Genomic DNA, 14229 nt, shown 5'->3' on the forward strand with positions numbered 1-14229 from the left:
AACGACCCTCCACCAAACAAAAGAGAGGTGAGTAAGTATGAATACCCAATGTTGATCATTTTATAAGCCGCTTCCTTAAAATCCCCTTACAATATGAGTTCGTGAATGAGGCGTACTAGCGGTTTGACTGACTATTCATATACATATAATATATATTAAACTTTTAATTTTATATGTAGTATAAGGTGTATTTTAAAACATTTTAAAACAACAATGGTTTAATATTTTAATAAATTAAACTTTTAATTTAATTAAATTTAAACCTCTTATGGATTTATTGATTATCTCTTAATTAAATTAATCATAAGATCCATAAGGATGTATCTTAAACTTTTCAAAATATTAGGGTTTTTTTTGTTTTTTTTTTTTTTTAATTTTCAAAATTAATATTCAATTAATTAAATTGAAAATAAACCAATCATGAATTCAAGATAAAGATAAGGATATCCAAACACTTAGATAATTATTCAATTTTACTTATTTAAAACATTATTTAAGGTAATTATCCTAATCAATTCATGAGATAAGACAAAAATATGATCTTTGTGGATCTGACGGTCCAACGTGCCGTGGTTGAAGAACACTACACTGTGGTGGAAGAACACTACGACATGTTGGCAGAACAGAATGACGATTTTGTTTTCTTCTTCTTGTTCAAGTTCAACCATTGTATCAATTCAATAGAAAACTAATCCTACGCTCTGGTACCACTGATGGGTATTATGCAAAACATATAAATCTTATGTCTGCATGCAACCTTAAAAATTGATCTATGTTTTATCTAATTGAACATACAACTTGAAAAACAAAATAGAAACCCTAGAAAACCAGTATATAATCAAAAATGCATAATTAGGGTTATAAGAATCATACATTGGTTGTTATATAGTAATAACATTGTAAATCCTTGTGTTGTTGAAGCCTTGAGAGCAAATGTCACAAATGTTACGCCTCCAATGGTTCACACCCAACACTAGAAAATGAAGATAATTGAGAAGAGAGAAGAAAGGCTCCAAAATTCGGCTGGGTCTTATAAAAACAGTTCGCTGAAAATTATAAGGTTAAAACCCTATTTATAGTGTAGTTAGGAAACCCTAGATAAGCCTAAATCCAAGATCAACTTAAATCGGGTAATTATCCACCTTCCTGTTTATCCGCCTTGGACAATTCTAGAAGCCCTTAGGCTTCAAGAAACAGTCCAATCCATATAGATGGTTCTTGATTGCCTCTTGCTCAATTATTGAACAATTGCACTTTAGTCCCTTCACTTTTAATTAATTCCTTGAATCCCAAAATTAATTCCAGTTAATTTCTGATTAAATATTACTATTTCTAGTTAATATATTATTCTCATAATAAATTAAAAAATAATTTATTTCACTTTATTAATCAAATAATAAATCAACATCTTTCTCCAAAATCATTTGTGTAGTTGTTAGTTTTGAGGGCAACCTAAAAAGACTGTGCTACTATCAATTTAACTATATACCAATTATAGTTATGGACTTAGACACCTAATCCAACATTAGTTTCAGTTGACTATGTGACATGTATTTTGGACATGGTAATAACTATTATGTCTTTAGTATGTTTATATGTTTAGTTGTTTAAATTTTAGATGCATTCTATGTTTTCTTTACAAGGTTATGTACTTGAACAAATTCATAATTGGGCAATTGATACCAACATTTACTTACAATTAATTTGCATTACAAAAACATTCTACCTTTGCAAAAACCCACTCTAGTTACATTTCTCATCATTTTCCATAGGTTGATAAAAACCACCCAAATAAGTTACATTACCTTGCATATAACCGTAACCTTCTACATAAAATAACACTAACATTTTTGGACCTACAACATGAACATGAACACCATAGCAAAAAAGATCCAACTATAAACTAGGTAATACCTCAACGTAGTTGCTTGTTCTTTGTTCTTCTCTACTACTTTTTTGATGCTAAGTTGCTAGTTCTTTGATATTCTCACTGCATTTTGCAACTTATTGAATGTCCTAATCAGCCCTAGTATTATAGCTTTGGAACGAGAACACATGGGTTCATCATACCACCTATAAACACAAATGTCGAATTCTTGAAAAAGAGAAGAAAGAAACATTAGATGATTGGGGGACCAATGGTTAAAAATCGAATATTGCAACTTACTTACCGGTTCAGGACATCCTCAAAATCGGCGCCTTGGGTTGTGATATGTCCACGATGTTGGAACTATGTCTGTGGGTTGTGATTTGTCCATAGAGATAATACAATAGATTATTATAATATAACACTCTTAATTTGTCATCTGTTTAAGCAAGAGTATTAGTTTAATGTAATCTTACGATATTCTCTATGTATAACAGATGACAACGGTTTACTATAATCAACATTATTTTATTTTTATTTATTTATTTATTTATTTATTTGCATATGATAATGTCTTTCTACAATTTACTATGTTTTCTTTGCCCGATAAAAGATATTATCTTAGTGGAATTATTATATTTTCTAATTTTGACATAAGATATTTAAAGTCTGAATACAGTTTTCTTTCGACATTATGCTGATCAAGCTTTTAATCTTATAGTAAGACAAACTCTCTTAAGTAATATAATAAAGTAACTGTATCATAACATTCCACGTTTAACAAAAATTGTACAATAACACTATAGTTCGATAAATTATCATTTTTTTTTCAAAACAACAATCATCTCATTATTGCTAATGAGCCTAAAATGTAATCACATCTTTATTAAAAACTAAAATTATCGACTAAAATCATAAATATATAAACGATTGTCTTTTTTTTTTTTTTTTGTCTTTTTTTTTTTGAAATAAGATACTATATTTTGTCATTTAAAAAAGTGTAAGTGCTACCCAACAATTCGTAACATTCACAAATAAAATCCACTTTATATACATTTTACATGGAAAATATTCGAGCATTAGGTGTGGGAAACAAGATGTAACATCAATTTGTGTCACCTCATATGTCACATAAGCAAATGGTGTTACAACACCAAGTGGGAAAATGGGCAACAAGTTGCAATACCAACTTTTTTGAAAATAAATATATGTTTTATGTTTGATTTTTTTTTCGAATTTGGTTTTTGTTTTTTTCCTTTTTCGTTTTTGGTTTTTTTCTTTTTGGTTTTTTTTAATGTTTTTTTAATCACTAAAATGAAATATTTTTATAAAACATAAAATTTTAAAAACAAAAAAAAGACATACTACGTAATATTTAAAATCTAAAATTACGATTACAATTAAAAAAACATAATTTTAAAACTAAAATCATAACTAAAATACCATTCAAATTACTTTTAAAACCACACAACAATCCTAATTAACCCAAATATTGCTTCTTAATTTGTTCCTTCATCGCTTGTAGCACCGCTAGATCAGCAGGCGCCAAACCCCCGTCGCTCGTCGGAAGAATTGACAATTGATGTGTCATTAGTTCCCTCTCTTTTTGTGCCTGTTTCTTCTATGCCTGCATTTCTAGAAACTCCAAATGACGACGTTTCAACTCATTTTTTTCTTTTTTTAATAAATTGTGCTCGTCGAATTTTGCTCTCATTTCCGCCGCATCTTTTGCTTTCGCCTCAACCTCCTCCGCATCCCTCGCAGCGCGCCTCGCTTTGTCGCGTCCGGGCGGTCGTGGTGGTGGGGATATCTCCTCGACATCATCTGGGATCTCATCGATGTCGACATTTAGGTCGATGTGAGTCCGTGCGTCCGATACGTCGACCGAGCTCGAATTGCGAGACATTTTGGATTGAACCTCTGACGATGTAGGCGTTTTATTCCACCTTGGATTCGCTCGCAATAATTCCCATGATTTTTCAAAGTAGAAAACATGTCCCATTTCGACCCGATATTGTTGCTTAACAGATTTAAACAAATCAAATTCGTTGATTCCACTTTGTTGTTGCGCCTGAAGCCGGCTGTAAATACCGTTGAATTTGTTGCACCACTTAGTTATTTGACACCATTTGCTGCTCAACATGTCGTTTTTGCGATATGGATTTTTCTTTAAAATAGCGTAAAATTTGTCGAGCACCCCCCCCCCCCCCCCCAATAAGCTCCTTTTTTCATTTCATTTCCGCGAAGTTCGTCTTTTGAAGTAGTACACCAAGCCGCCGTCAAAACATATTCCCATCTGGTGTCCACCACTGTGGAACGTCTGCACTTTATGTTTCAACCGCTATTGATTTCTCTTTCGATTTTCCTTTCCCTTTCCCTCTCTTACTACCTCCCGTTTCCACTTGAACCGATGATTGTGTTGTAGGCGATGGTTGGTTGATTGTTTGTTGCATCGAAGCAAAAATAGGGAAAAGATTGTGTTGTAAATTTGGGTTTTGACTAAATTGATTTTGTTGAAGGTAAGGTGAGTTGGGAAATTGCAACGGCGGTGAAGCATGATTGAAAGTGGCGCCTTGGTATGAGATTTGTGGTGAGCATTGAGACGATAAAAGGTTGAAATAATTTTTATAACCCGTAAATCCGAAAAACGAGGTTGTGTTTGGGATTGATGATGGAGGGGGGTGTTTGGGTTTTGCTCAATTTTTTGAATAACAAAGTGTATAAAATATAGAGAGAATGTTAAAAATATGTAAACTTTGAATTAAAACGATTGAAAATATATATATATATATATATATATATATATATATATATATATATATATATATATATATATATATATATATATATATATATATATATATATATATATATATATAGGTAAAAAGGTATTTTTTTTTTTTAAATTTGAATGTCGACCGTCTGCAAACGGTCCTTAAAGCCAACGGTAAAAATTTAGTTGTTTCAATTCGTCGCAGCGCCCACGATACTTGCTCGACGAGATGCAACGGGTTGGGGGGGGGGGGGGGGGGGGGGGGGGCGGTGTTCCCTCGTTATGACGGCGTTTCGGAGTTCCAGGTCAGCCTCGTCGATGCTCGTTGTGTCCCATACCGACTCGTCTTGCAAAATACATCATTACGTTATGTTAATGGAGAGAAGACAGAAAAGTGTGAAGTTATTAGACTAATTAGAAAAAACGTTAGGCAAATTTTTGTTCTTTTGATTGGCATATTCTAAAGAAATAATAATGTTTGACAACTTCAAGTAACGTTCCAGATTGAATAACCATACCGACACAATTACTCAATTTTGACCACAAGAGTAAAGTTATAGTTGGCATCTTGACTTTTTGGTGCCAAAAATGTTCAGCCTCGTATTTTATCATGCCAATAACGTTTCAGATTTAAAAATAATGTAAGAAACCAGTAATATTCCATTTTATTCTTTCAAAGGTATTTAAATTTCATATTTTTATATTGAGTAATTAATTTAGTTTACACTAAGAATAATACAAAATATTAAATTAATAATAGTTTTATTGCTTTTTGTTCATATAAATATGAACTTAACAGTTTTATCATATATTATATTTTCGAAAAATACGATGGAATTATATGAAAAAACGATTATAATAACCATCATTTTCGCATATGACCATCTGCATTTTTTTTTTCAAAACGACGTAGTTTTAGAATGTTGACTGCGAAAATTACAGGATTGACTGCGAAAATCATCCAAGATTTTTGTAGATTTGGCTTACAAGAATCTAGTTTTTTTACCTAACTATGAACATTTATATTTCTTTTATGCGAAGTCCGTTTAAGGTGGTTTTTTTTCATTATGGTCTATTTAATAAGGGTCATCCATGGGTATATGACACTCCAAATTTAGATATCAAGAATGCATACATTTTAGGTCCAAACTAGGTTTTGTTGGTTAAATATATGGAAAATATTCAACTTGAACCTTCATAACCTTTCTCTGTGGGGAAAATTTTTATTCACTGTGTTCTATGTAACAAGGGTAATCCTTGTACATGTCACAATCCTAATTCGTAAGTCCGTATGGCCTACCATTTTAGGTCCAAAGTTGGCTTGTAATTTAGAGTTATACTTTTTTATTGGTCGTATTAAATAAGAAGTATTCATAATAATTATCTTCGTTGCCTATAAATACAACTTATGAATTATTCAATTATAAAACTTGGAAATGTTAGTAAATAAACCCCTTCCATACTCTTCAGAAGAAGAGATCATGCTCGTTCGGTGTTAGATTATCATTAAAGATGATATTACTGATATTGGTCTCCAACATTTGATATTGGTCTCCAACATTTGATGTATGCATCACTTTGGGTCTACTTTCCAAATATGTTTCACTATGAATTATGTCGTAGAGTGTACGTGTAACGTCCGGGTTTCAGGGCTAAACATTTTTGACAATGTAATAGTCTAGGTCAACTATTGTAACTCTTTTTGAAGTAATAAAGGTGAAATATTTGAGTATTATGTAAATTATATGTATTTATGTGCCTATTATTTAATTATAAATGTATAATTAATAAAGAATAAAAATAAGCGTCAAAATTAAAGTGTGAGATAAGCCTGATATCTTTATATAAAGTTGTAGTGGTGTAAACAAGGATTCCGGGGATATAAAGAACGCCGAAATCCGAGTTATAACGAAGAAGTTTCGCGACATAACTCGCACGATACCGGGAAGCGTAAATAGTGAATTTACGACAGAACGAGATTTAGCCTTAGCAATCTAAAAGAAATTCGTAGAGTATGTTAAACTAAGAACATCGATATAAAGAACACCCAAATCTGACTTCGTATGAAGTAGTTATGATTTTTCGAAGTTTCAGATTAGCAGTGTACAGCCTGAAATTCGAATAATAGATCGAACGGTTTTTAGCCAACACAACCTAAACGAGAATCGAAGATCTCGTTAAGATTAGAGTAACGAGAAAAATATGGGCGAAAACGGACGTCGGATGAAGAAGTTATGAGAATTTAACGGACCAATCCATTCCCGACCTGTTAATAATATAAATTTTAAAATAAATCAAAATTAGCCGACGGAGTCTAAACGAAAGTTGTAGAGTACGTTCCCACCTTCGTGTGGATATAAATAACGTTGAAAACGGAGCTCATATGAAGAAGATACGAAATTTTGAAGTTGTAACTCGAATTTATGAACCTGGTGCAAGATTGATGACGTGGCGCGATCCCAGCCGTACCTTGCTCCCCACGGTCCTCGCTTCGGATGATGACACGTCGCTTCGCTACGCCCCACGTCCGAGGTCTAGTACGCCCCGCGTACGTTCGCTTCTTATCCACTCCGAGAGTAGGCGCGTGCGAGACAGCTGGCATCCATATCCGAGGAGTACGCCCAGCGTAAATCCGAACTTCGGCCCCTATAAATACCATGCGAATTCTCCCGGATTTTTCACACATTTTCTCTTCTCTCTCTAAACTACTTTCTCTCTCTAGCCCCTTTTGAGTCCCCTAAAGTCTAGGTGAAGCCCTAACACCCGAAGGAAGCCCCGAGGCTCCCGGAGTCCCGAGAAAAAGGGTCTTTCGGTTTCGGAAACGCTGCTCCGAGCAAAGCCCGGTTTTCTTTAAAATCCGTTGTAAGTGAGCTACGCTTACGTAATTTTTAATATAGATTTCAAATAATTATAGGAATGTTATTAGGTCCTTAAAATAATTATTTGGGCTATTATTATGAATTATATTGAGTGTTGTTGAACGTTTATATAATAATAATAGTAGTTAGACTATTAATTTGTCGCAGTTGACGTTAGACTAAACCTAGTGGTATTGATACTAGGTTTTATCGAAGGAAAATTGTTCTGAGAGTATCGAAGCGCTGTCCGAGTGCTAAGTCACCACCTTTCAGGTGAGTGCATAGTTACTTTCAGCTTACACATAGATATGAAGTATTTTATATAAATTACGTGATATGTGTGCATATTATCTGAATACTTGCTATCTATGCTGGATGAACATTGTTATACATGTTTTCAATGATTTAAACTGTATATGTATTTTATATCTACGAAAATGTTGGGGTAAACCATGGGTAGATGTAATAGGTGATGTGTGATAAAATGATGAGAGGCCTCAATGTTGATGTTGTTGATTCTGTCATCTAGCGGAGTATGGATGACGACCACAGACTCTTCTAGACAGTCCAGTGGAACACTAGCAGGCTCACAACCTGTAGGTGTTTGGGAACGATGTGTTCACCGGTGTACTCTATCCCCCACATGGTTGCCTTAAGTACATTTATTGCTGATGAATCTGCTTAGCAATAGTGTCCATCCCGATGATGATCCTTAGGCTAGGTCCCTTATGATAGGTGTTTAGGAACGTAAAGTGAGGATAACGGGAACGGGTAATCGGGTTATTGTTGATTGATGAAATTAATAAACTTATTTATTGTAGGTTGAAAACCCTATGTGCTCATCAGGCTCCCCAGCTTGACCCACTCAGTTTCTTGTATTACAGGTAGTAGCGCATGAGCATAGATGTGATGTTTTGGATGAGGGATTATGGATATAGGCCTGTAGATACGAAATAATGTAGTAAGGCTTATATTGTATTGTTTATGCTTTTGATCTGTATCGAACATGACATCCCAAGTCTTTTAATGAAATACATTTCCTTGGAAATGCTTTTGAGAAATCTTTATCATATTTTGTTTTGGGACAAATTCTGCAACACTTTTATTTAAAATGTTACTCTGATTTTCAAATAAAGCATAAAAAAAATTGGTCTTTTCTGGCCGTAAAAATGGGGATGTCACAGTTGGTATCAGAGCATTAGTTTAAGCGAACTAGGAATTTGTAGGATTTATAGACTTAAACTTAGTATGCTAAGCGATGATTGTGAGGTGTGAGCACTAGCTTATTTTAGGAATTGTGCCTAAAATGCTTTTATGTGCTAAATGCTTTATGCATGATATGCTATTATTTTTTCAGATCTTTGGTCTGTTGCGGACCGGATCTGAAAACCTTATGTGTTTAGGATTCTAAACGTACGACTACGATATTAGAACTAGCATGTAAACGTTTCTGAGTGATAAGGACGATTTAAACGTCTATCCTAAATAAAGATCTAAATTCACCTTATTCGGTGTATAGATCAAGATGGCAAGGACCCATAGCGGAAACGTAAACGCAAATGGAGATGGGAACCAACCCCCAGTGGTTCAGCAAATACTTGTTGTTGAAGAAGTTGCAACTGAGCCAGTCACCATGGCTGGAGTTCAAGCCATAATTCGGGCTATGCTAGTTGAACAAAGGGAAGAGATGAGACAGATGTTCCACAAAAATAGGGACGAACCTACCATACATGTGGAGCCGACCGAGCCAATTCCCGAGCAATATGAGGAAAGGAACTATAGCCGCCAAGTGAGTCAAGTAGGGACTCAAGGTGAGCAAAGGGATGGCCCGGAGAGGTGAAACATCACATCTATGCTCATGCGAAACCACCAAGTATTTCAAGAATTTCTTAGGTGCGAAACCACCAAGTATTTCAAGAAGCCCAAAGCCTGTTGAGATTATGGATTGGATCTCCGAGATGGAGATGGTGTTTGAGAGCTGCGACTGCAGCGAGAAGCAGAAGACCGTCTTCGCTGTGAGACAATTGAAAACTAGGGTCTTGAATTGGTGGAAGTTATTGGCAGATACAATTCCGCGAGGAGAAGCTCTGAAAATGTCATGGGATGAGTTCTTGGAACAACTGAATGCGCAATACTATTCAGAGACAGATTTGATTGATCTGAACAATGAGTTCCAAAATTTGAAGAAGGGGAGAATGAGCATCGATGACTATGCTGTTGCATTCACGGAAAAGATGAAGTTGTTTCCATACCTAGTGCCAACCGAACTTTCCAAAATTGAGAAGTTCACAAATGGACTGCCGGCTGACTTTGGCACAACAGTCAAGATGGCAACCACTCTGAAATCAGCCATTCGAGCAGCTAAGAATGTGGAGACCCAACAAAAGGAAAGAGGTCTGGAAAGGGTTGAGGTTGGTGAGAAACAGAAGTTCGATGGATCCTCGAAGTCCAACGAGAAGAGTAGATTCTTGAAGTCTGGTTCGAAAGGAGGAGGATCAGAAGCGAAGTGGTGTGACAAGTGCAAGAAGAAGCACTCTGGGAAGTGTGACGGAGGGGTCACTTGTTTAAAATGCGGAAAGCGTGGGTACTATGCCAATGAATGCACCCTCACCCAGAAGGCCTGTTATGGGTGTAATGAAGAAGGGCACGTTTTGAAGGACTGCCCAAAGAAGAAGGAGGCAGGAAGACCCAACATACCACCGAAGCCGAAGGCGAGAGCCTTCCAAATGACGCTCGAGGCTGCGAAGGAGGCAACAGACGTCGCTTCAGGTACCTTTCTTGTAAATAGTTTGCCTGCCAATATACTATTTGATTCCGGAGCCAAGTACTCCTTTGTGTCGGATAAATTTGGTGGGAAATTAGCATTTCCTGTAGAAAAACTTGATAATGCCCTGATTGTAGAAGTTGCTGGTGGCAAATTCATACCTATTAGTAATCGTATTAAGAACGTAGTCATCGACCTAAATGGAAACGAATTCCATGAGGAGCTATTACCCATAGAGTTAAACGGTTTCAACATCGTTTTGGGTATGGATTGGCTTAGCGCCAACGATGCCGAGATATTATGCCGAAAGAAGATAGTAAGGGTAAACCCACCTGGAGAGGAATCATTTATGGTGTATGGGGACAAACGCAGAGTGAATTCTGGAATCATCTCCCTGATGAAAGCCAGGAAATGTTTGTCCAAAGGATGTGCATCATACTTGGCATTTGTAATCGATGCTAAGAAGGAAAAGAAAGAGGTGCAGAATATACCGGTTGCGTGCGATTATCCGAAAGTCTTTCCCGAAGATCTTCCCGGATTACCACCTGATAGACATGTGGAGTTTCGTATAGACTTGTTACCAGGAACAACACCGATAGCAAAGGCATCTTACCGATTAGCACCGATGGAGATGAAGGAGCTTATGACGCAACTTCAGGAGCTGTTGGACAACGGTTTCATTCGACCTAGTTCATCACCCTAGGGAGATCTGGTGTTATTCGTGAAGAAGAAGGACGGAAGTATGAGAATATGTATAGACTACCGAGAGCTGAATAAGGCAACTGTGAAGAACAAGTACGCATTGCCGAAGATTGATGACCTATTCTATCAGCTACAAGGTTCGAGCTACTTCTCAAAAATCGATCTTAGGTCAAGGTATCATCAATCAAAGGTAAGAGAGCAAGATATTGAGAAGACTGCATTTAGAACGAGATATGGACACTACGACTTCTTGGTTATGTCATTCGGACTAACCAATGCTCCGGCAGTATTCATGAAGAAGAAGGACGGAAGTATGAGAATGTGTATAGACTACCAAGAGCTGAATAAGGCAACTGTGAAGAACAAGTACCCATTGCCGAGGATTGATGACCTATTCGATCAGCTGCAAGGTTCGAGCTACTTCTCAAAAATCGATCTTAGGTCAGGATATCATCAACTAAAGGTAAGAGAGCAGGATATTGAGAAGACTGCATTTAGAACGAGATATGGACACTACGACTTCTTGGTTATGTCATTCGGACTAACCAATGCTCCGGTAGTATTCATTGATTTTATGAACAGGGTTTGTAAACCATTCCTCGATAAATCCGTGATAGTGTTCATTACCGACATTCTGATCTACTCGAAAAGCCAAGAGGGGCATGGCAAGCATCTACGGGAAGTGTTGGAAGTGTTAAAGAAGGAGAAGCTTTACGTAAAGTTCTCCAAATGTGACTTTTGGATACGAGAAGTCCAGTTCTTGGGTCACGTGGTTAACCAGGAAGGGATAATGGTTGACCCAGCAAAATTCGAAGCTGTAATGAAGTGGGAACGTCCAAAAAGTCCCACAGAGATTCGAAGCTTTCTACGATTAGCCGGATATTAACGACGATTTATCCAAGGCTTTTCTTCGATAGCTGCTCCATTAACAACATTAACCCACAAAGGAGCTACGTATATGTGGAATGAGAAACACGATGAGGCATTCAAGAAGCTAAAGAAGAAGTTATGTGAAGCACCGATACTTTCTCTAGCCGATGGAGTTGAAGATTTCGTGGTTTATAGTGACGCTTCTGGAGTCGTTTGGGTTGTGTTCTGACCCAAAGAGAAAAGGTGATAGCATACGCATCTCGACAATTGAAAGAGCACGAAAAGAACTACCCACTCAAGATTTGGAGTTGGCAGCGGTAGTTTTCGCTCTAAAGATATGGAGGTATTACCTCTATGGCACGAAGTGCAAGCTTTTCACTGATCATAAGAGTCTCCAGTATCTCTTTAATCAGAAAGAATTGAACATGAGACAACGACGTTGGCTAGAGTTACTCAAGGAATACGACTGTGAGATACTCTACCACCCTGGTAAAGCAAATGTTGTCGCTGATGCTCTCAGTCGGAAAGTCAATCTTGAAAGGAAAAGGCCAAGAGCATTAAGAATTGAAGTCGTCTCGACGATTGTGGAAAGTATCAGGAAAGCTCACGAAGAAGCTTTAGAGAAGAATGACCGAAAAGAAGAACGTTTGGGCAAAACTTTAGTGTTCGGAGCAAACAGTCGAGGAATGAAGGTATTCCAAGATCGGATTTGGGTACGTAAGACGGGAGGAATAAGAAACCTTCTGATGGAAGAAGCACACAAGACCATGTACTCGATTCATCCCGGTAGCACTAAAATATATAGGGACCTAAAACCCTACTACTGGTGGCCGACGATGAAGCTCGATGTTGCGAAGTAAGTGGCCGAGTGCATGACTTATGCAAGAGTTAAGGCACAACATCAGAAACCGTATGGGAGTTTAGAACCTTTACCTGTACCCATGGGTAAATGGGAAGACATCACCATGGATTTTGTGACTAAACTGCCCCAGACGAAGAACGGACACAACATGATTTGGGTAGTCGTGGATCGTTTCACCAAGAGTGCACACTTCATAGCAGCCAATGAGAAGTGGTCTATGGATAAGCTCGTAAATGCTTACATGAAGGAAATTGTAAGACTTCACGGTGTTCCTCTTACAATTGTATCAGATCGTGATAGTCGTTTCAAATCGAGGTTTTAGAGGAGTCTACAAGAGGAGTTGGGTACAAAGTTGTGTTTGAGTACTGCTTACCATCCGCAAACTGATGGTCAGAGCGAAAGAACGATTCAAACACTGGAAGATATGCTGAGAGCATGTACCCTCGAATTCCAAGGGAATTGGGACGAGCACTTACCTCTGGTAGAATTTTCCTACAACAATAGTTTTCACTCGAGCATCAAGATGGCTCCTTATCAAGATTTGTACGGATCGAAGTGTCGTATGCCGTCTTGTTGGCTTGAAGCCGGAGAGAAGCAGTTTATGGGCCCCGAGATAGTCCATGAGATTGCTGAGAAGTTGAAGGTGATTAGGGAAAGAATGTTAGCAGCTCAGGATCGTCAGAAGAGCTATGCTGACAAGAAAAGACGACTGATGACCTTCAAAGTTGGGGATTCAGTTTTGCTAAAAGTCTCACCATGGAAGGGACTTATATGATTCGGGAAACGAGGATAGTTGAGTACAAGGTTCATTGGACCATTCAAAGTTCTTTAGAAGATTGGGAACCAAGCTTACATGCTCGAATTACCCGAAGAACTCGATGGTATACATAACACCTTTCATGTGTGTTATTTGAGAAAATTCACGGGAGATGTTCCCGACATAATTCCAATCTCAGAATTAAGGATGGATGAGAATAAAAGGCTGATCGAAGAGCCTGAGGCAATTGTTGACTGTAAGACTAAGAAGTTACGATGCAAGATGGTTGACTTAATGTTAGTCCAATGGAAACATTCGAATGGGCCGAATCTCACTTGGGAAACAGAAGATAACATGATAAGTCGCTATCCACATCTGTTTGCTGATGCATGATTCCGAGACGGAATCATCCTATGGGGCAGAGAATTGTAACGCCCGCGTTTTAGGGCTAAACATTTTTGACAATGTAATAGTCTAGGTAACTATTGTAACTCTTTTTGAAGTAATAAAGATGAAATATTTGAGTATTATGTAAATTATGTGTATTTATGTGCCTATTATTTAATTATAAATGTATAATTAATAAAGAATAAAAATAAGCGTCAAAATTAAAGTGTGAGATAAGCCTGATATCTTTATATAAAGTTGTAGTGGTCGAAGCAAGGATTCCGGGGATATAAAGAGCGCCGAAATCCGAGTTATAACGAAGAAGTTATAACCCGTCGAAGTTTCGCGACAGAACCCGCACGATACCGGGAAGCGTAAATAGTGAATTT

At 37.1% G+C, this 14229-nt stretch overlaps 1 protein-coding gene across 1 annotated transcript; it reads right to left on the bottom strand.

Moving 5' to 3' along the window:
- Positions 1-3488: 3488 nt before the first annotated feature.
- LOC111899960 (uncharacterized) lies at positions 3489-4010 on the bottom strand. The gene has a single exon (XM_023895838.1). It carries the CDS (start codon positions 4008-4010, stop codon positions 3489-3491), a length of 522 nt encoding a protein of 173 aa, XP_023751606.1.
- Between the last annotated feature and the right edge of the window lie 10219 nt (positions 4011-14229).

The sequence above is a fragment of the Lactuca sativa genome, chromosome 8, assembly GCF_002870075.4.
Source record: "Lactuca sativa cultivar Salinas chromosome 8, Lsat_Salinas_v11, whole genome shotgun sequence".
Taxonomy (NCBI): domain Eukaryota; kingdom Viridiplantae; phylum Streptophyta; class Magnoliopsida; order Asterales; family Asteraceae; genus Lactuca; species Lactuca sativa.

Excerpts from the sequence above, each read along its gene's own strand:
- LOC111899960 (XM_023895838.1), bottom strand. The coding sequence starts at position 4,010 with ATGTTGAGCAGCAAATGGTGTCAAATAACTAAGTGGTGCAACAAATTC.